Below are 23,340 nucleotides of genomic sequence, written 5' to 3' on the forward strand. Positions count from 1 at the left end.
AAATAACAGATATTTACCAAATGAGGTTATGCAGTAATCATTTGTTAGCTGCGGTAAACTGCAATTGGATGCCTTCAACAAATGTATTGCAAACAAAGATCAAATATTTTTACTTCCAGCATAACATTCACCACTGGTGTGAAATTAAGGCTAAAGCGTTGTTTAATCAGACTTGATCTGAAAAACTGAGGCCAACACACACACACAAAAGACAAAAGCAAAGACTAATCTTTTCCTCAAACTACATGGACTGCTTTCATTCATGCTAAGTTATGCTAAGTACAAACTGTTGACCCGAAGAGAAAGGCATTTTAGACATTTTTCAGTCACATGACAATCTGACATGCCTGCGATTCCCATCTCCCTCTCTGTTCCAGCTAAAGCATTAAAACGTGTTACAATGAGTTCTTTTAAGTGCAGGATTAGCATATGCAAGAGGGCAATTTGTTCAGTGATGTGTTAATGCTGTGAACAATACTGAATGAGCTGAGAAAAAAATCTCCTTTCACAAAGACCTGGTAAGCCTAGTTCCTAAAAGCCAAGTACATGCCTACATAAATAAATATATACTCACATAAATGTATAAGAAAATATGCATTTACATGCATACACGTATCTTTCACAAGAGAAAAGCCTAATACTGACATACATAGTATGATGTAAGTGTAAGCCTTCAAAGGAAATACTTAGATCTACTCAAGAGCCAGAGATATTTACTCTTAATATATTGCAAACATATACTAATAGCCAGTGAACTGTGAACTGAATGGCTTCCTCTTTAAAACCTGAGAACACCATGGTAGTTTTGCTCAGACATTAATGTTTAGTCCCAAGGAGAAGGAAAACAAAACAGGGTACATAAGGCAATCTGAATCCTCTTTTTCTTATTTCAGAAGCTGCACTTTAAAGCCAACTCTAAGCTCTTTTATTCATGACTATTCAAGCTAAACAAATGCCAAGGGGCTTACATAAAGCATATAGGAAAGTCTAATGAAATTCACTAAAAAGAAGCTCAAAATAATGTCTTTACTGCAATGTTTTGCAGCTATAAGGTGGGCTTGTTGGATCACTGAACTAATTGCCTTGACAAATACAGGCAGAATTTAACCCCTCATATCCTCCCAGATGCACAAAAACTCAAGGATTCACTAGTTTGAAAAACATTAAAACTAATCTTCAACATTTTAATATTGAATCTATCATGTCTGTAGCAGTAGAAACATCTTAAGAAGCAAGCTGTCAATTGAGACTTGACCACAGAATTGAGTAGTGCAAATGTCTTTTCTTAAGGAGGGAAGTCTTTTAGTTAAGATACTTCCCTTAACAAAAATCATAAACAAAAATCTATTTTACTACTGAAAAGCTTAGAATAAAACAATGAAGGCAAATGTAGTAAAATGAATAAATGCAGTTTCTCATTTTAAATTGCCAAAATTAAGCATGAATAATGGAAAGGTCACAAAGGGGCAGCAGCTGGGAAAAATTTAGCAAGCCTGCTATTTGAAGTTACTACACAGAGGTGTAGGGAACAGCTTGCAAATTTTGGCATCAAATATGTGTAACTACAACAGCTGATTTTTTTTCTGGTTTAATGTAAAGTCTACCTTGACAATGCTGACAAAATTCTGTACAGTTTGTCTTGTCGAATTTCAATACTGTGAAACATATCTAGGAACTCCTAGGTATACCTAGCTCCCACTGTGTCCTAAATGCCAAACAAAGATTATTAGATTATATTTTTCCTCAAAAGACTGATGGCTTACTTATCACATAAACATATAATTATAACAATAATCTACTGTCTTCACAAGCTTATTTTGCAAAACATCTTCTTTATGGTCGTATTTGCACTGCCTTTCTCTAGCTTACCACGTTCATTTAAAGCACTGTTCTCTGGAATCAGAGCATCCATGCTGGAAGCTGTTGTAGAACAGCTTATTTCGTAATAGCTATAATGGCAGTTGCAAATAAAATCATGCTGCTACTCTGGCAAAATTTACCAGTAAACTCAATAATTTAAAAGTTACTGTTTTGTTTCCCTCAGAAGTACAAGGAAGTTCTAACAGTTGTGACTAAAATCAGGTAAAGTATAACTTTTGATGAAAAAACAGCTTGCTAATGTAACCCACTACCATAATTCAAACCACCAATTGTGTAAGATTTCATTCAACTATACGAAAATTCGCATCTTTTTAAGTAGTGCATATGGCAGATTCAGAACGCTAAAGTAACAACGGAAATAAATAAAAATACAAACAAGAACTGGGAAACAGATGATCATATAAGCCTTGGGCTATTGACACCTCTTACTGACATAATGTTAAGGTTCAGGGAACAGTAAGGACAGACTACTAAAAGCCACCTTTCCTCATTTCAGCTCTGGTAGAGTTTATATTTGCTGTATGTTCACTATCAAACACAGGGCCAGCCAGCAACAGCTTCACTATGATAAGTCCTCCTTATCTTCTTTTTAAATAAAAATAATCTGTTTAGTTCTTCTGCCAGGCCTACTAACATCTGACTTATTTTCAAAAGTAGGACAAACATTTTTTATTTTAGCTATAATTTTTATCTATTTTTTTAATAATGCTACAGAAATTTTCAGGTGGAATTGATCTTCAATAAGAACCAGTCTGTAGAAAAGGGCAAAAAGATACATTTCCCAAAAGACAAAAAAAAGCCTAATGTAGCACCGCTTCCTGTCTTGAGTTACCATACTGCATAATGGCTGTATAACAGGCAACTTGGGATCCTAAAGCAACTTTGCTGCCAGCAAAAGTTAAACACTGAAACCACCAGCACCAAAAGTGAAACAAAAACCTAGTCATGATGCACAGAGAGAAGGCAGGTTCCCTATCAGGAATACAATGCACATTATTCAAACATACTTCTTTGACTGCCATGCTGTTCCCTGTAAGAACTACTTCCAAACCACAAGTATGTGTGCCAGAGGTACAGCCTGAGAGCCCACAGTATCTCATTTAACCCCAGTTACAGTACAGCACAGACAACTCACTAGAACATATAGAACTGACAATTAACTTTATGCTGATCATTACAGCATAATGTTAAATAACAGTATTTACATCACATCTGTACTCATGGTTCAACTACACCTCGTCCCAGTTAAGATCTTCTGTAGTGCTGGGCTCCTTATGCCTCACACTCCCCTTTCCCCCAAAGCACACACACACACAGTTGCTTTGTGCTTGGCCATTCACTGACTTACTGTATATCTAAACCAACTGCACCCTGCCATTACAGCCAGTTATTACAGCTGACAACTCGTGCTTGCCCATATCACTAAGCAGAGCCACTGTGTTTATTTAACCACTACACTGGACATGTGCCGCTGCACCACACACAAGTGCTATCTGCAGATATCCATATGTGGACAGGAGCAAATGCAATCCCTTCTTGAGTAGGCAAAACGGGATCAAGTCTAACATCTACAGCCAAAACATCATCTGCTCAGCAGTCCTACTGCTCATTGTCAGGACTCACTGATAGGAATACAGTGGATGTTGGAAGAAGGACTAGCACTCAGCCATCCCGCAGCAAGGCACAGGAAGATTTCACTCGAAGTTATTCAAGTCAAGAATCATTAACTTCGATTTGTTGAATATGCTTCTTGCAAACACACATGTCAACAACCCAAAAGATGACTTAAAAGTCAGTAGGTTTTGTTTTAAATTACTGGTGATGGAAAGCTACTGACTTTGCCCTCTTTTTGCCTACCATTTTAAGTTTTATTTAGACTATTATGTTCATATTAGGAACAAGAAAATCTAGAAGCCTAAATCGACTTTAATCACTCTCCACGTTGATTCAATAATCAGGAGACAGTAACAGAGAATAAGGCTTCTGTTGATTTCAGCATTTTCTAGCTAATGTTTGTCAGAAGCAGGGTATCCATAAAAATTTGTACCAGATCACCCTAATCCTCTTGTCCTTTGTCATCAGCCTTATGCTGCTTTTTATCAGCTACAAACTAAACTGCAATGCAGCATCCCACACCTCTCTGTGTGAGCAACTCCTGCTGAAGCTAATTTGTGGTTTGCACCCATAAAGACTGTAAGATTGACTTATTTGTAAGTTGACAGAGCCAATAAAAATAAAAGATATAACTGATTGAAGAAATTCAAGTTTTTCGATTACAAGCTATATAATGGAAAATAACACTTTCTTCCCAAAGGCCAAGAAGCATACATGTGCTACACTGAAGAGTACCCTACATTTTCGTATAACTCCTTTTATGATTTTTCCCCCTTATTTAAAAGAATTAAAACACAAAACAAAAACAGCTTGCATATAGTATCAACCAAAAAGTAGCAGTCAATTGTGAATGTCCCCTTCCTCCAAGACTGGGAAGGGAAGAATAGGACAGAGAGCTAAGGACACAGAATATTTTTCTGCTGTAAGAAAAGAGCATTTGCTTTACAAAACAATAGCAACATTTATGCTTAACAATGAAGGCAAAAAAATTTCATGGAAAATTTATGAGTAATTCCTAAGTCTTAGAAAACAAGCTCAATGTTTTTCATGAGGACAAAACATAAAAAACAACCTTAATGTAAATCCCAAACACATAATGAAGTCAGATTTCACTGCCTACAAATTATTGCTGACACAGTAAAGCACTTCAGGACATTTGCATTTCTATGCTGTCCAAACAGGATACTAGAACAGTGGGAAGACAAGTGATAAATGAACGCCTAAAATGAGTTTGAAAAAAGTTGCCAATATGTTCCCTAGAGAAAAAAATGTGGACATCAAAGTTCTTTCATATTGGTGTCTCCCAAAACTTTATTAAGCTTCAGTTGCAAAACTTCCTTACTTTACCTGGCTTCATTACCTGCAGCCAGACTGTGTTACAATAGTAGGGATGCCTGCATTCCCACAATAACATGACCCAGTTTGGGATGGTTACAGCTACATCAGCCAAAACCCACCTGCCGTTATCCATGCAGTCCTATAATTTAATTTTGACCAAATAATTGTAGCAGTTCATGTATGAAGTATCCTATTATTACTAACTGAAATGTTATATATTTCACAAACATGCATTTACAAATAACTTCCTTTCATTTTACTTCCTGCAACTTTAAGTAATATAAAAAAGAAAAATGTAGCCCTTGCCATTTAGATGTAGCAAAAGTAGGTAAAATGGACCCTGATCACAATCAAGAATAATTAAATCACTACGTCTTTATATTCCTTTATAAATACATGAATCTCACTGCATTATGAAGGATTTCTAAACATACAATACATAAAAGCTCATGACTGCTTATTTGCCTAAGGACACTTTAAAAAAATAAAACCAGATGTCATTTAAAAATGAGTATGCTCAAACAGTACACCACAATATGCTTTAACTCAAAGTTATGTCAAAAAAACTCTATGTAAAACCAAATAGACAAGCAGTAAATTGTAATCTTTCAAACTTGCACATTTAAAGCTGCCAGCCTCTACTGATGATACTGGAAGGTCACACTAGACATATTTGATGGAAATCATACTGTAGAACTGCACAGTAATACTAAATATCATGGTTAATTTAGGTAACTAAGAGACAGTATGGGTTTTGGTGTCTTGGATGATGAAAGCAAGCCTTTGTCAGGATTTCTGGCAGCACCATTACACTTAAAATGTTACTCTGAAAATCAAATTGATCTTACCTTGGTGACCTAGATGTTATTAACTAATTTGCAAAATAAGAGCCTACTGCTCAGTTGGAACCACATGTAATAATTAAACAGACCTGTTGGTATGCCTTGTGTACTTGTGACCAATTTTATATTATCCTTAAAAATATATTTTAAATTTAAAAGAAATCCATTAAAAATAGAAGAGAATTAGAAAAGTTAAAAGAGCAAATCATTCCCAGCTGATCATTTTAGCCACAGATTTGAACTTGACTATAACTTGAATTATGATTCTTTCATTGAAGATACCATTTACTGTTAAGCCAAGATTCTAATGCAACACTCTATTTAAACAATTTTAAGTTCAAGTTTAAGTTCACCTGTATTCAGCTATTAAATTTTATTTTCATTATGAAGTATTATTCTCCACTGGGACCAAAAAGAAACTATGGCCACCATAGTGTAGTAACCTGAACTCAATATATCCATATGGCAAAGTTCTTTCATGAAATAAAGCCTCAGATTGTTTAAAGGTTACTTGGTGGTAAACCCAGCATAAAAAAGCCTACTACAGGTAATAACCAAGCAATCATGAGTTACACATATGGAGACAGAAGTAACTGCAGCGACAATTTTATGTACTTTCATTAAATTGACATATATAGTAAACTAAGCAAGTGCTATTGCAAATCTCCCACAACACAAAAGCTGGGTTTAATTTTTGACAGTTCTCCTTCCATAGGCAAGAACTATTCTCAGCTACAAGATGAATTCAGAGTCCTAATTCACAACACTGTGAAGCATCTGATTTTAAATTCAAAAACCCTTTAGCAAAGTACATGATGGACATGGCAGGGGAGGATGGGAAGAGAGAAAGAACAGGAAACTTAACAACCAAAGCAAAACACAAAGCCATCACTTCCACATGTGCACGTGCGTGTGCACATGGACACAGACACACACTGCAAAACTCCTTCCTTTAGTGACTAACATCACTCAAAGAAATATGTCCCACTCAAAGAAATACATGCTTAATAAGTCTCAGGCTTCAGCAGAACGCAGCTTAAAATTATTTCCACAGTTACACTGTCATTAATAACATTAAGCAAGCTGAAATGAATGCTTCTTGCTTAATAATCTAGAAATAAAAAAGATTGCCGCAAAAGATATGCAAATAGTTTCCAGTAAATAATTGTCAAGCCCTAGTATTAAAAGAAAAAGCAGCAATTAAAATCAGAAGTTTAGTACTGTAAAGATATCTGTCAAGTAACTTTCTAGTTCTTGTCTTTTCTAACTGAGAAAAAGAAACAAAATAGAGCCCAAATTCACCTATGACATCAACAATCAGAATTAGCTTTTTTACTTGAGATGGCACGAAAGTTGCACATGCCCATCTCCAACAGATTAATATAGCAATGTCACTCAAAACACAACAGTATAAAAAGCTGTAACAAAGTACAGCTGGTTTTCGGATAAAATTGTCTTAGACCAATTCTATTACAGTTTATGTCTAAAGGGGAAAAAAGTATTGCTATGGAAGTTATACCTGAAGCACAAATTAAGCAATAAAGACATTAGTACGGCTTAAGCAGATTCAGTTAAAGAAACTCCTAGGGCCAAACACCATCAAGACACCATCAACTCATCATGTTTGATTTGCAGCTTCCCTCCCCATCCCCAGTAAGCAAACTAAAGTTCAAGATTCCCCAAAGTCATTCTGCTCAGAAACAAACCTGATTCATACAGTCCTCCAAACAAATTACTTGGTGTTCTGCATAAACCAAGAGATACCTTAACAGCAAACACATATGCCTAGTATCATGAAACTGACTAAAAGGAAGACAAAACAGACTAACAGTGCAATGCCTGATTACTACATTACCTAGAAGTGGAAACATTAGCAGGAATGTTGGTACTTACTGTGCCCGGCTCTCTCTCTGCTCCCGCAGTAACCGAGAAATGCACAGACATGCCCGTTCAGACACAGAGGCAAGAACAGAAATAAAAAAGGGGGGAAAAAATTAGAACACACGCCCCGAACAGTTTTTAAATGGCTTTTATTTATATAAGTCATTGCACATTCCTAATACAGCGATTTCCTGAAAATTACAGTATTTTGTAAACACGATTTACAGTTTAACCATACACAAAGCCTAGTTTTATTTCATGACAGAATAAATTATTTTCTTTTCAAAAATTAGTCAAGTGCAATTTTGCCAAATATTTAATTGTGTACTAGAATTTAAGTCTATGAAACTAAAGTAGCAGATGCAATTATCTAAATCTTTTGTTTAAACACATTCACTTCAAAATTTAACTCCTCATTCCCCCTACCTTCCCACCCACCCATTTAACAACATTATTTTCTTTGAAAAAATTACCCATTATGCATTTTAACAGTTTTCCACAATATGGTGCAGGCCACTGGTGTTACAACTAAACATTTACCAGGATGTCAAAATGCCCTGCAAACTATAGAGCAGGTGACACCTAGTGATCCCCTTTTAAAATACTGAAAACTTCCAAGCTGAATTTTGCTTCAGTGGTATATATGCAGACATTTTTAAGTTTGCCAACAGTTTTTTCTCATTCTATATAACTTGAATTCTTTAGAGATGCACATAACTTGCAGCAATGCGCAAATTTGACAATGTCCTAATCAGGCCTGCCATGCCTCTCACCTCTGTGGTGTTCTGCATCGTGATGCTTCTTGTCATCTTTTATTGCCAAGTGAGACTGCCCACCCAGAGCACTAGAAAGGGCAAGAAGGCCAGCACTGCTTCCGAGTGGAGGGATTCCTGGAGGCTGAAGTCCTGATGGATGTGGTGTTAGAGGCACTGGAGGTCCATGGCCATGGGAGAGATGTTGAGCCTGCAACTGCTGCTGCTGTTCCCAGTGGTATCATCATCCCCAGAAGAACAACGCACAGCACATAGTTTGGGAAGGAGAACAGAGACGTTTGGTTAATTATTGAGAATCAACAATGGATTTTTTCATTTGTTTGTTTGTTTTAAATCTAGCCTCTCCTCTTTGTCCCACCACACTATACATACTCCATTATATCATGCTGTCTGTGGACAGCTCTGCTCATGTCCCATAAACCAAAAAAGGCTAGCTGGATACTTGTTCTGCAGCCCAAGGAATAGGTTCAATTACTGTAGGTTGTTATGGACAGCTACTGCCTGCCACAGCATCACAGGTGACAAACAGCAGCAGCAGAAGGCCTGAATACCTTTCCCTTTTTATAGAAAGGAGTACCACTGCTCTGGGAAAAAAACAAGTTTCACTGGCGAGACTGATTTAAACCCATGCCCCTCTCTTCCCCCACTTTGAAAACAGTAAGTAGGTTTCTATTTTGAATATTAAAAAACCTAAAAGACATTGCTCAATTTCATATTTACTGTAGTTAAATCTGTATTTTATTCTAGCCAAGCTTTTGAGAAAAAAAAAATTATTCATGAACTAACTCTGTGTTGAGGAACAAAATCTGAGTTTAAATTCCAGGTGTTCCAGATAGCATCAATAAGGTCATGGATTTCCCTACAAGAAACATGGTATTTATGGATTAAAACACCTGCATCTGTTTCAAAAGCAGCTTGCAAGATCAATATCATAATAAGTGGACATACAGCCCTGTAACCAATCTGGCAAAATAAAAATAAACTGTAAGCAATTTTAGAATCAGAGTCCTCATAACGGAATGACTTCCCATAGTTTAAATATTACAGTATTTTATAGTTAAAGCTGTTATGGTTTTATTAATATTTTCCAAGTTCAGCTAACCATTTAATTTGTCCAAAATGCTCAGCACAGGTTTATTAGAAAATTAAGCTTCAAAACCACCTTTAGTTTAGTCATAGCTCCCCTTTAGTCTGCCACAGGTAAACAGAGATTCTGCCTCTTTCCTGCTTCCTTATACCTGGGCATATGAACAGAAGACAGAACAAACCTCTCCACCTTGGCCATGCTCCACCATCCCTCTGCTGAAGGTAGATACCATGACAAAAGCTAGAGTACCTCCCAATTCATGGGATCAAAGAGAGGACAGCTAAGCAAATGTCTGAACAGGATGAGCTCAGCTAGACATGAGAGTTTGACCTGGTGAATGCTAGTGGTCCTGAAAGAGCAGGCAAAATCGTTACAGTACTGCTGACAGCTGCTGAAATCATACCTAAACTAAAGCTCACAATATTTCACAAAATTTCACAATATTTCAAAATAATACAAAAATATTTTACCTGCTTCCATAGGTCCCAAGACTCTTCAAGACAAACTGTCAACAAATACCTGCATAACATCTACTGGAATATGTATGACTTAATTTATTACAATATAGATAATTACTGCACCCCTACACTTTCATTTCTCATAACCACATCCCAAGACATGCCTTGAGCTGTTTATAAATTTATGTAGACACAAGTGACTGACACTGAAGAACTCTGGACTGGATGTGCTAATCTTTCACTTTTCTGCTGTCCAAAAGGTAATACAGCCATTATTTACTTATTTTTGATATACAAGACAAATCTTAAAATTTACCACAGTCCCTTTAGTCAATTCTATAAAGCCACAAGTTTACCAAATCCTTCTCACACCATGTACCAGGAATTTCTTTTCATACGCTGCATAAAAAGCCTTTCTAGTCCTCACTGTAATACATACATCTGATCACTATCCTTCCCAACTTTTCAGTATGTTTAAAAAGCAAAGTAAGAGAGAGGTAGTTCTTATTCTTCGATTTTAATGTGTTTATAACAACCCAAAAAGTAACATTTTGAAGGAAGTATTAAGAATTATTTTTATTTGAAGTAGTTAAAGCAGTAGAACACCTTCTACAAAATCAAGCAGCTATTGCTAGCGAAACTTCATTTAACTGAAGAAGTATCAGTAAAGAGCACTGTAAAGTCTGACAGACTGCAGGGTTTTGGGGTTTTGTTTGATCCAGCTTCTAAAGAGTAAGAGGACATCTGTCTTCTCACAGACCATCAGTTTCCAGCATATTTCCTCAAATCAGATAACCACATGTTTTGGCAGGCTTTCTCAGAGAGATGGTATCTTAGTTGTTCCCTTCCTCATTGACCACTTAAGCCAGGTCAGTCATCTGCACTCTAGCCAGGAGACAACATGCATCAGCAGTACTGTACTGCATTCATGGCATTGGTCTTACTTGTCCCCAGCTGCACTATCACACTGGATTACCTAGTTGTGGTGTGCAATTGGCTAAGAACAAAAAATGATTTATCCCTTCCAAATTGGTTTTGTGGAGAAAAACCTCCTCCTTTCTCCAACAGTGAGCTCAAATCATCTTCTTTTTTAGTGTGGGCATGGGAAGGTCAAAAGAGGGAAATGAAGTTAAATTGTTTCCATTCTTGTCCCTATCCCTTCAGGAAGCCTGTGAAGATTCCCTTTATTCACGCCTTTCTTGCTTGGTTTAATTAGCAAACAAGTTAACCCACATGATTTCAGGAAGCAGAGCTTAATGTCTTTAGAAGTCAAACTGTTAGGGACACATTACCTGCAATTTCCCTGGCTCTGCTTTGTAGCCTACACACAGGGTATTTCGAAAGTCCCAGAAATGAGGAACAGATTAATCACCTTTAATAGGTTCTGAAGCTGAAAGCATGAGGTGAGAAGGGCTATGTCCTGTTTCTCTGATGGGACTGCATACGAACAGTGGGCAACAATGCCCAGTGTAAGGTGCAGAAGAGAATATGAGAGCTGTAAATGGAAACGCATCATTCTGCATAACATCTTAACAGCTTTGCAAAACGGTTACTGAGGGTAGCAGAGGAAAATGGTACCCAAAGATGCTTAAATATTCAACTACATTAAACAGACTTAAGACTGAAAACCTGATCATGGTCTTTTAAGCCAACAAAGATATACTGTGATTTAATGTTTATTATCTGAGGCTCACTGCTGTTTAAGACGGAAGTATATTGATCTATTTTTATATATTACCTACTCATAATAGGTTTAAAGTTCTCCCTAACACACAGATAAAGATGATCCTTTCCAGAAGTTCATGCTCTTTTTATATAAAAAACTTGAATTGTTAAAAGTATATCGTATTCTCTTTCTAGAAGGGGAAAAGGGAGTATGTGCTGCACACAAAGGAAGAAACCAAAGACCAGGGAGATAGATAACCGAAGCGCTCACCAGATGTATTTAGTAACTAGACATTTGCCATAGTATATCCTAGAAACAATTATGTTATGCATATAATCACTTTCCCGTCATTTCAAAGACACTAATGCCTGCTCTGTCACCTTTTAAGAGCTTAGCAACAGTGAGATATAAAACGGAGTAAGTTGGCAGCAGTATCATGGTCTACTAGGCGTGTTCATTAGCAGTTAATTAAAAACTAGATACCTGCCATAAGAAATGTGCTCAAAAAAGGATGAGTAACAGGACTGTCTTACTACCAATTATTATCATTACTTGCAGAGCGAGGGCTGTGTCCACTTTCAGAGGGAAGTGGGAAGGTAGAGAAGAGTGCAATGATGCATACATAAGTGACTGCACTGAGATAATTAGCCATAGCAGTGACTTTAAAAGCATTAGTAGTTCACCCACCATTTTGTTGCAAAAGCAAAAATTCCTCGTATTTGCAAAGGGAGAAAAGGAATGGCAAATTCAGCTTACTATACTGTCTAGATGTACGTTTTATTGCCTCAATTTTTTTTCCCAGTATCTGCCTAACCAAGCCGCAAAGACACAAAAATCAACATATGAAAAACACAGCACTTGCTTCTCTGAGCAAGCACCTCCTAACAATTTTAAAGACAGTACAGTTTTTCACCTGTAACATCCTAGGCAAGTTCCAGCTATGAAGAGCTCTTTAGCTACAACTTAAAATTTGGAATTAATTTTCAATCTTTGCCAGAGACTTCCAGAGACACAGTTAGTAAGTCTTCGTGAAACAGATTTCCTATACATAAACAATGACACGCCTCCTTCAGGCTCCTTGCTTATCAAGACAGAGCATGAGCTCACACAATCCCACTTGCCATCTTAATGTAGCTCTGTTGAGGTCACAAACACCTATGGCTTACTTAAAAATCTAGTTTTGAATTCCTAGCTTTAAATAGTTCGAGCATTCCTCTGTTCTTAAACAGATGTGTAATGTACTATTCAGTATCTGTTGAAAACCACTGAAGTAAAAATTCAGATGTGATTGTACGTGAACAGTGGAAAAAAGGTGATACCTGGTCCCAAACTACAACAGCTGTCTTCTTATGTGCTGTTCTAAATAAACACCTGAGAGTAGAAAAAGTTTTGAAAAACCTTATCGCTACTAGCACCAGTAATACTATCAACAGATGCCCCCAAGCTCCATATAGAGGTGTTATGAAAAAATATCTGGCAAGCACAAAAGTCATTTAGAGACCTAAAATGTAAAGGGCACTATTTCACGTCAACTTCTGTAAAACTGAAGAACTGTGATGTTAAACTCAAACAGGCAGAAAGACATGAGAGAAAAACATGTATTACTGTGTTGAACTTCATTGCCATATTCTCTCCCTTCCCAAAGGGAAATCTCCAGGTTTTTTATTTGCTTGCTTAAGCAGCAGAAGGAAGTGAGAGACTGTATCAGATATCTATGGCCCATGAACATATGAGGACCGCTGCCTGAGCACATACATCTAGCCAACCAAGTGATAACCTTCTCCCTCACTGTTTAGAAAAATTCTTAAAATCAACATTGCAAATGTAACCTTCCAAAAAAGGAAACAACAAGATTATGCTCCTGTCAGATCCAGTCTTCTCCCTCATTCTAAAAAAAACCCAAAACCCTGCACACACCACCCACACTACCAACAGTCAAATCTAGCAGGACTAAACTCATCAGACAGTCTAAGCCATTAATTAATACTTGCACTTAAGTTTCTGTACATACTTTCAAAAGAGTATTTCAGCTACAGGGAAGAACATATTGCAGGATAACAAACAACCTTTCTTAAGAATATATCCACATTCTTCTACAATGGGTGACTGCATCAGTGGACAAGGGAAGAGCTACAGATATCATCTGCCTAAGCTTCTGGAATACCTTTGATACGGTCCCTCACAACATTCTTGCCACTCAGTTGGAGAGATATGGGGTTGATGGATGGATTGGTAGATGGATGAGGAACTGGCTGGATGACCGCATCCAAAAAGTCAACGAGACTCAATCCAAAGGGTCAATGGCTCAACATCCCTGTGGAAACCAGTAACTAGCAGTGTCCCTCAAGGGTCCATAATGGGACCAGCACTATTCAGTATCTTCATCAATGACATAGCTAATGGAATTGGGTGCACCTTCAGCAAGTTTGCAGATAATAGCAAGCTAAGTGGTGCAGTTGATTCACTTGAGGGAAGGGATGCCATCCAGATGGACTTTAACAGGCTTGAGAAGTGGGCCCATGCAAACCTCATGAGGTTGAACAAGGCCAAGTGCAAGGTCCTACATCTAGGTTAGGGCAATCACCAGTATCTGCACAGAATGGAGGATGAATGGATTGACAGCAACCCTGTGGAGAAGGATTTGGGGATACTGGTGGACTAAAAATTGTACATGAGCCAGCAATGTACACTTGTAGCCCAGAAAGCAAATCATTTCCTGGGCTGCATCAAAAGAAGCATGATTCTTCCCCTCTACTCCACTCCCATGAGAGCCCACCTGGAATACTGCATGCAGTTCTGGGGTGCACAGTGCAAGAAAGACATAGACCTGTTAGAGCAGGTCCAGAGGAGGGCCACAAAAATGATCAGAGAGGGCTGGAACACCTCTCCTGTGAAGAAAGGCTGAAAGAATTGGGGTTGTTCAGCCTGGAGAAGAGAAAGCTCCAGGGACACCTTACTGCAGCCTTTCAATATATAAAGTGGGCCTATAAGAAAGATGGAGAGAGACTTTCTACCAGGGCCTGTAATAACAAGACAAGGGGTAATGTTTTTAAACTGAAAGAGGGTAGGTTTAGATTGGACATAAGGAAGAATTTTTTTACAGTGCGGGTGGTGAGACACTGGGACAGGTTGCCCAGAGAAGCTGTGGATGCCCCATCACTGGAAGTGTTCAAGGTCAGGTTGGACGGGGCTGTGAGCAACCTGATCTAGTGAAAGATGTCCCTGCCGTGACAGGGAGGTTGGACTTGATCTTTGAAGGTATCTTCCAATCCAAACCATTCTATGATAGGTTAATAGACTGACATATGAGCTACCCAATATGGATTGCTTACTAACTTTGCTGTATTTCTTCTTCATTGCTTTTGGGTGTTTCTTTTTCCTTGATAATATCACCAGTAGACTAGCTAATCACAAAGTGTGTTAGCAGTCCCTGCAAGACACTTCATTCTGACCTATTTGAACCCTAATCTTCAGTACCATAGCAGCAATCTGCAAAACTAGGCTCTGAGTTTGCTTTCATTTGCTGATAACACAAAACTGGGAGGAGTGGCTGATACACCAGATGGCTGTGTTACTATTCACAGGGACCTCAACAGGCTGGAAAAATGGGCTGACAGGAATCCCATTAAGTTCAGCAAGGGGAAGGGCAAAGTCCTGCACCAGGAGGAACAATCCCATGCACCAATACATGCTGGGGGCCACCCAGCTGGAAAGCAGCTTTGCAGAAAAGGGCCTGGGAGTCCTGGCAGACACGAAGTTGAACATGAGCCAGCAATGTGTCTTTGTGGAGCAGGTGAATGGCATCCTGGACTGCATTAGACAAAGTATTGCCAGCTGGTTGAGGGAGGTGATCCTTCCCCTCTACTCATCACTGCTGAGGCCACACCTGGAATACTGTGTCCAGTTCTGGGCTTCCCAGTACAAGAGAGACATGGACATAGTGGAGAGCATCCAATAACGGGCCTAGAGAAGGCTAAACAGTCCCAGGTCTCTGAGCCTGTCCTCATATGCAAGATACTCCAGTCTCTTAATCATCTTTGTGGCCCATCATTGGATGGCCCAATGACAGGGCAAGAGGCAATGGGCACAAACTGAACATGGGAGGTACCTCCTGAACATCAGAAAACACTTTTTTTTTTTTTTACTGTGATGTTGACTGAGCACTGGCACAGGTTGCCCAGGGAGGTTATGGAGTCTCCATAGTTGGAGATACTCAAAAGCCATATGGACACAGTCCTGTGCAACTGGCTCTAGGTAGTCCTGCTTGAGCGGGGGCGGGGGTGGACCAGATGACATCCAGGGGTCCCTTCTAACCTCAGGCATTCTGTAGTTCTGCTTACTGTCTTCTCCCTGTTTAAACGTGTTTTAGAAAAATGAGAGTCAGCAGCTACTATCATTCCTAATTTTCTACCTAATTCCTTTGAAACATCCGTGTTTATTTTGGTTCATTTGATTTCCTTACTTCCTCTTCTAAATGCTCAGATTTTATTCTGTCAGATAGGAAGCTACCCTATACCACAGTAAACAAACGTGGAAGTGCCCACCACTGCATCTCTAGAGCCAGTGAGCAGAGAACAGAGCCTTTGTAGTTTTACAGAAGTTATTTGAAAACTATCCATTATGTGAACAAGCCATAGCGCCTTGGGTGCAGGAAAAGCATGTCACTTCAGAACAAAGAAACAGTGTCTTCAGCAAGACTCTTTCATCTATAAACCATGTGAAATGTCATTATACTACAGATTTAACTCTACAAAAGGACAGTATTGGCAAAAGCTATCCAAAGCCATATATTTCATACATATAAAATTTGTGTGGATTATTTAAAGACCCAACTGTCTCATTGTAAAAATCCTGTTCCTTTTTCATACTTTATTACAGAAGATGCATAGGATAACGTCTTTGAGTCTTACCATTTATTTTCCACTCGCACACAAAAAAAAAAAATATCATTTACTGTGTAAAGAATTGATGTCAGAAAGCAAGTATCAAAGTCAGAAAGAAGATGAAAAAGTTATCTTAAGTTTGTTCTCTGTTATTATTTTCTACTATGGGAGTCCGCTTTAAACTAACGTTACATTTCCGAACAGAAGGCTCTTCGAAGTTTAACAGTTCCTTTTTCCCCTTGTTCAAACAACACAAACCATACTAACAAGTCTCAATTGCACATCAACTTTTTTTAAGCAGTAAGGCATTGCGGGAATTGCCTCACATAAACCAGAAAACCGATGCTGTTCTGTGATAAAGGCAGCTTACACACACACACACACTCCCCAAGCAGTCCTTTTCTCACAAATTAACTTCATAGCTAAAGTAACTGAAATAAGGCTGGGAAGTGGTATTTCACTGCTCCACTGATACAGTGATTATAAGAACACTAAAAAATTAAGTCCTTCTGCCACCTTATCTATTAAAAAAAAAAATCAGATACAAGACCATCAGCATGTCCAAAATAATCCATGAACCTACTGCAAAACAACATGAAGTTTATGGTTGTAAATTAGACTCTTTTATCTGTTTTCCTTTCTTAACCCCTTTTCTACTTGATCGCTTGATTCCTTCCTTCCTGTGTTATTTCCCTCCTTTTCAGAATTCACTTTCAGTCTTCTGCTATGGGATCCTCCTTTAGGAATCAACTCTTGCCTCCTCTTCGCTCTTCAGAAAACTCAAAATAGAAAAAGCAATGCTGATTTCAACTAGCTTATACAGATTAAAAAGATCACTTCATGCTCTGGTGCTCTCACTACACTTTTACACTGCTGCATACCTGTTTCACTGCAAAATGTATTTCTTCTACAGATTCATGCTACACGGTTTTGCCATAGAATACTAAACCTGGCCAGCTCTAGAGTCTGGGGGTTTTTTCCTTGCATTAGAGTTTAAACTACATTCTTTAATCTTGATAAAGTAAGGAAAGTTAGCATAAACACTTACAAGCATAATTCCCCATATACTTGCTCTAACACTAAAAGTTCTTCTCTCTAAAGAAAGAAAATATAAACTAGTTGCAGTCATGAAGGTGCCACATTAAATTCTCTGAAAAAACCCCATATTTATTGATCGGTAGTGTAGTTCAAGAGAAAAACAATTCCATAGAAAAATTACAACACAGGAAGAGAACACAGATTCTAATGGGGGTCACCTCTTAAGAACCCACAGAAGGCAACTGAGAGAGCCAACAAGGGTCAAAGCAGTTGTACTGAAGCTGCATCTACCTAGCAAAATTCTAAATGAAATTTTTTATTACTACAACAGGAAAATATTTTTTTAGAGCTCCTTAAAATCCTTATTTAAGACATTTAAATACTAAATACCTTAGCTTGCATTTTAGAATACGTTCTGTATTTCATGAGGAATTTTTTTTAAACAAGGCAAATGTCTCTCAACACAAGAAAGGCTTGGGTTGCTAACAGTTTGAGTTACATAGGCAGTACCAGCCCACCTACCAGTACACACACAGTACTTTTGTTGAATTACAAGATCCCATTTTTAAATTTTAATACTGTAGTTAGCTTTTACAGAATCACAGAATGATAGGGGTTGGAAGGAACCTCTTGAGATCATCTAGTCCAACCCCCCCACCAGAGCAGGTTCACCTAGAGCAGGTTGCACAGGAATGCTTCCAGGCAAGTTTTGAATTTCTCCAGAGAAGGAGACTCCACAACCTCTCTGGGCAGCTTGTTCCAGTGCTCTGCCACCCTCAAAGTAAAGAAGTTCCTCCTCATGCTTAGATGGAACTTCCTATGATCAAGTTTGTGCCCGTTACCTGTTGTCCTGTCACTGGGCACCACTGAAAAAAGACTGGCCCCATCCTCCTGGCACCCACCCCTTAAGTATTTAGAAGCCTTGATAAGATCCCCCCTCAGTCTTCTCTTCTCCAGACTAAAAAGACCCAAGTCCCTCAGCCTTTCCTCACAAGAAAGATGTTCCTGTCCCCCAATCATCTTTGTAGCCCTTTGCTGTACCCCCTCCAGCAGTTCCCTGTCCTTCTTGAACCCGGGAGCCCAGAACCGGACACAGTACTCCAGATGGGGCCTCACCGGGGCAGAGTAGACGGGGAGGATAACCTCCCTCGACTCGACCTGCTAGCCACACTCTTCTTGATGCACCCCAGGATGCCATTGGCCTTCTTGGCCACAAGGGCACATTGGTGGCTCATGGCCATCCTGTTGTCCACCAGGACTCCCAGCACCCTTTCCACAGAGCTGCTCTCCAGCAGGTCAGCCCCTAATCTGTATGAGGCATGGGGTTATTCCTCCCCAGGTGCAGTACCCTACACTTGCCTTTGTTGAATTTCATAAGGTTCCTCTCCGCCCAACCCTCCAGCCTGTCCAGGTCACACTGAATGGCAGCACAGCCTTCTGGTGTGTCTGCCACTCCTCCCTGTTTTGTGTCATCAGCAAACTTGCTGAGGGCACACTCCATCCCTTCATCCAGGTCATTGAGGAATATATTGAACAGGACTGGACGCAGTACTGACCCCTGGGGAACACCACTTGGTATAGACCTCCAACTAGACTCTGTGCCACTCATCACAACCCTCTGAGCTCTATCTATCGGCCAGTTTTCAATCCACCCCACTGTCCATTCATCTAACCCACTCTTCCTAAGCTTCCCTATGAAGATGATGTGGGAGACAGTGTCGTAAGCCTTGCTGAAGTCAAGGTAGACAACATCCACTGCCCTCCCCTCATCTCTCCATCCAGTCACGCCATCGTAGAAAGCTATCAGATTGGCCAGACACGACTTCCCCATGGTGAATCCATGTTGACTACTTCTGATAACCTTCTTTTCCTCCAGATGCTTTGAGATGACACTCAGAACAAGCTGTTCCATCATCTTTCCAGGGATGGAGGTGAGGCTGACTGGCCTGTAGTTTCCTGGGTCTTCCTTCTTGCCCTTTTTGAAGGCTGGAGTGACATTGGCTTTCCTCCAGTCCTCAGACACCTCACCTGTTCTCCAGGACCTTTAGCTTTACACACCTACAGATCTGAGATACAGGTCTTCAATGCTTCCCAATATAATGCAAATAGCAAACATAAAAATAATTTCCAAGGGTAGCTTATTAACCATTGATTAGTTCCCAGCATTTTAGCTCAGACATGTAGACTGCAAGGGAGAAAGAAGCACTATATCTTTTTCTCAGCACTATGCTGAGCAGCAACTCTAATCTTTGTTGTGCCTCTCGGTCGGTCGCACTTTAAAGAGCTAGCTTTCTCTGCCCTTCCTTCCGGCATTTTGGAAGGGAAGCCCAGGCACCAGAATTAGAAAGATACTACACTTCAGGGCTCTTCAAAAAGATCAATCTTGTAAACAGTAATGACAGATGTGGGTGACCCCACCCAAATGATTTGTCACCACATCCAGCAAATAAGCACATCAGCTGTTTTTCTGCTAAAGTGATCAGCAATTAACTATTTAATAAAAGTTTAGTGATAATTGTGAAATGGCAAGATTTATAACATCCCATTGACATAGAGGGAATAATTACATAGTACTGCCAGCATGACTGGCACTTTCACAAGAGTAGATCTGCAGTAGCAGCCTGGCTACGCTGTGGAGCCTCTGTGGATTGTCCCACGCCAGCAGAGCCCTGCAGCGAGGATGCAGGGTACTGCCAGCAGATGGAATTCTTCCAGTTCAGCGACATCTTCTCCCCAAGGCACATCAGCACTCCACTGGTGTAGCTGCATCCACATAAGGGCTTTTGCCAACAGAAAAGAAGGGTTTTCTTCCCTCCTCCATGCTTTTAGCCACTGTTAAGTCAACCTAAAACTTCGTAGCTTGTATCAAGTGCAGACTCATTGAAGCATGGCTAGTGCTTGTACCAGCAGCTATGCTGGCAACACAACAAGCAGCCCACGAACTAAAGCAGCCCTTTTGCTAGCATAACCTTGTATGTATATACACACACACACCATTTTATATATCATATATACACAGTGATATTATTTTATATCTTGATATAGTATATCATTAATATATTGTTATATACTACATATACTATACATTATATATTATACATACTATTCTGAATATATTACATATACATTGATTGTTTATACTTTTATGTTTTTAATAAAATTTCTTATGGATGTTTGTATATATAGCTTTTTCATTGATAGCTATTATTCTAAAAATATGTCTTACAGGGCTGGCTTAAGAACAGTTCCTATGTCAAACAGTTTATAGCAAAAAAAGGAAATAGAAGTAAGTCAGAAGAGTAAGTTCTAAGGGTCCTTGTATTAATAATGATTTTTTTTTCCCCTTAGGTTAAATATTGTTGAGGTTTTTTCCTTTAGAATTTAGCCTAAGGAAATAAGGGACAAACAGCAAAGCTGAAGTTGCATTGGAGGAAAAAGACTCTGCAACAATGGAGGAACCAGAGAAACCTTTATAAAGGACAGATGCCACAGGGCAGGAGGGAGTGGAGGGGTACGGTCAGAGCAAAAATGGAAAAAATGATCCTTGCACAGGAAAACATGTCTTCACCAAAGGACTTCCCAGACTCTAAATAAAAGTAACAAATTAAAAACCACATTCTAAAAACCACAGAAGACAACCTTAAATTCTCTTGGTCGAGACAAGACAAAAGACTGGTTTTCTGAAACCAGTTACATTTTTATGATCTCTGTCACTATAAGTCAGTTCAAGAACAAAGCTTTTCTTTAGACATGTACGTATTGCTTTCTCTGAAGACTCAGATGCAAGCCTTAAGTCTCTAGAATGAAGCTGTCAGCACACATTGCTTCTTGTTTGCAGAAACTGCCAGCATATTTTTTTTTCTGGGGCAACCATAAATTCCTGCTATTACTCACCTTCTAACCTCAAATCTATGTATTTGCCTTTTTAGCTACTGTTAGCATGCCACTACCATCCAACAACACTACCACAGCAGCCAAAACCAACTAGTTCAAGCATGCACCAGTTTGGAAATTAAAGATATTACTCTAGGGGGCTTTATTACTGATGTATGATTATCTTAAAAAGTATTTATTTTCCTTCCAGGCTCTTTCAGTCTCCAGAAATTTAGATCCTGCTGAACATGAAGATAGAAATGATGGAGTAGAAAGGCTTTCTGGTAAATTAAAATCCTGAAGTTAAATATAGTATTTTAAATTATGTTCATCACCCTTTTGACCCAGCTACTACTAACTACAAAAACATTTCAGAAATATCAAAGAACGAAAAAATATGACAGTCATGAGAAAAGCATTACATTGATTTTTTATTTACTGTTCCAAGCCACAGACCAGATTCTTGGAAATTTCCTATGCATTCTATAAGGACTTCTACCTACCAAATGGCAATCACTTCTGAACACACATTTAAGCGATCCACTTCTGCTAATCCTTGCTTTTACTATCTCAATACTACTGCTTGTAAGTATTCAATTTAAAGAGCTACAGTTAGCCAGCACTTTTTAAAACAGTACTGGACATTCTCAGGAAGTGAAGTATTAGGCAAGACAGCAGCCTTGGTAGTTCAGCAAGTACTCTGAAAAAAGAAAAAATAATGCAGTTACCAGATAAAGGAATCCTGCAGTTGATACAAACTTTTCAGCATACTGAAGAGTTACAGGAAACCGCTGTACAAACTATGTCTTTGTCCTGCCTTTTGTATTTCCTGAAGTTATCTTCAATGCCTATGCTAGTCACACTCTGTGCAAGAACAAGGAAAGCAAGCTTCTGTCCTGTCTCTTCCAGTTCTCCCACACAGCCCCCTATTGACAGTTTGCCTTGCTCTTCCCCCATGAAAAACATAGTAGGTTGCTGTTTTCTTGAACATTGCCAATGTTTAATATTTACAGTACTTGTGTCCCCCTGTATCTTCCTCCAGCCCCTCTGCACCTATGTCTCTGCACTTCCCTACTCCCACTGACTCCATCTTTGTTACAGTCACCCAGCTACATATATTTTGCCTGTGTGGTCCACACCACGCCCATCAGCATACTGACCGTTCACCTCAGTGTATCAGTGTTTGCTTCTCAAAACTAGACCTTCGTTCCTTTCGGATCTGTATGCTTCATTCTTTGCACCTCTCTCTCCTACCACAAAGTAGTCCAACTTACAGCCCTACATCATTCAACATGTAAACTCGCAACACCTTTCTCTATTCCTACTCATGTTGCAGGACAACTCCATGACCATGCTTTGCTTCATCCTTACTCAGCTAACTTCTTTGCATTTGATTTCACCTGATGTGCAGTCCCAGCTGAGTTTCTTTTTTGTCTGGGTCAACTGATTCATTCTTCCCATCCAACTCCTTCCTCCTCCAAACCTACCATATCTCAGACTTCTTTCAAGAGAAGTACTGAAGGTCACATCACATTTTTATATCAGCCTACTGACTCTTCACCTACTCCAATTCCCCCACTTATCTCACTTCAAGTATGAATGCAAACCAAACATTTGCAAGAGAGAAGGTAGGTTCATCTCTTCAGTTTGTCTCCTTTTACTTCCTTGATAACTTAGGGAAAAATTGGATAATATTCACAAAAAACTATCTTCAAACATGGAGCTATTCTGTCTGCACATGCTTTAATCAAGAGGGGTGCTTTGAATCACCAGAGGAAGTAATCCTTTTCTCTGATGTATTGGGTTTGCGTGGCAAGGTTTTGGTAATGGGTGAGCTACAGGGGTGGCTTCTGTGAGAAGATGCTAAAAGCTTCCCCTATGTCCGATAAAACTAGTGCCAGCCAGCTCCAAGATGGACCTGCCACTGGTCACGGCCAAGCCAATCAGTGACAGTGGTAGCACCTCTCTGATAAGATATTTAGGAAGGGGGGAAAAACAACTGTGCA

At 39.1% G+C, this 23,340-nt stretch overlaps 1 protein-coding gene across 3 annotated transcripts in view; it reads right to left on the bottom strand.

Moving 5' to 3' along the window:
• The window catches only part of LOC104251279 (TLE family member 1, transcriptional corepressor), a 76,876-nt gene that overhangs the window by 24,785 nt on the left and 28,751 nt on the right, over nt 1–23,340 (bottom strand). Inside the window, exons 7-8 of one of the 3 annotated variants that reach the window (XM_059834113.1) lie at nt 8,330–8,534; nt 7,569–7,585 (exon numbers count right to left, since the gene is read on the bottom strand). The exons of the other annotated variants lie outside the window; for them this stretch is intronic. Coding sequence (XP_059690096.1) covers nt 7,569–7,585; nt 8,330–8,534 — 222 coding nt within the window. The remainder of the gene's footprint in view (nt 1–7,568; nt 7,586–8,329; nt 8,535–23,340) is intronic. 3 annotated transcript variants of the gene reach the window in all.

The sequence above is a fragment of the Gavia stellata genome, chromosome Z, assembly GCF_030936135.1.
Source record: "Gavia stellata isolate bGavSte3 chromosome Z, bGavSte3.hap2, whole genome shotgun sequence".
Lineage (NCBI taxonomy): Eukaryota > Metazoa > Chordata > Aves > Gaviiformes > Gaviidae > Gavia > Gavia stellata.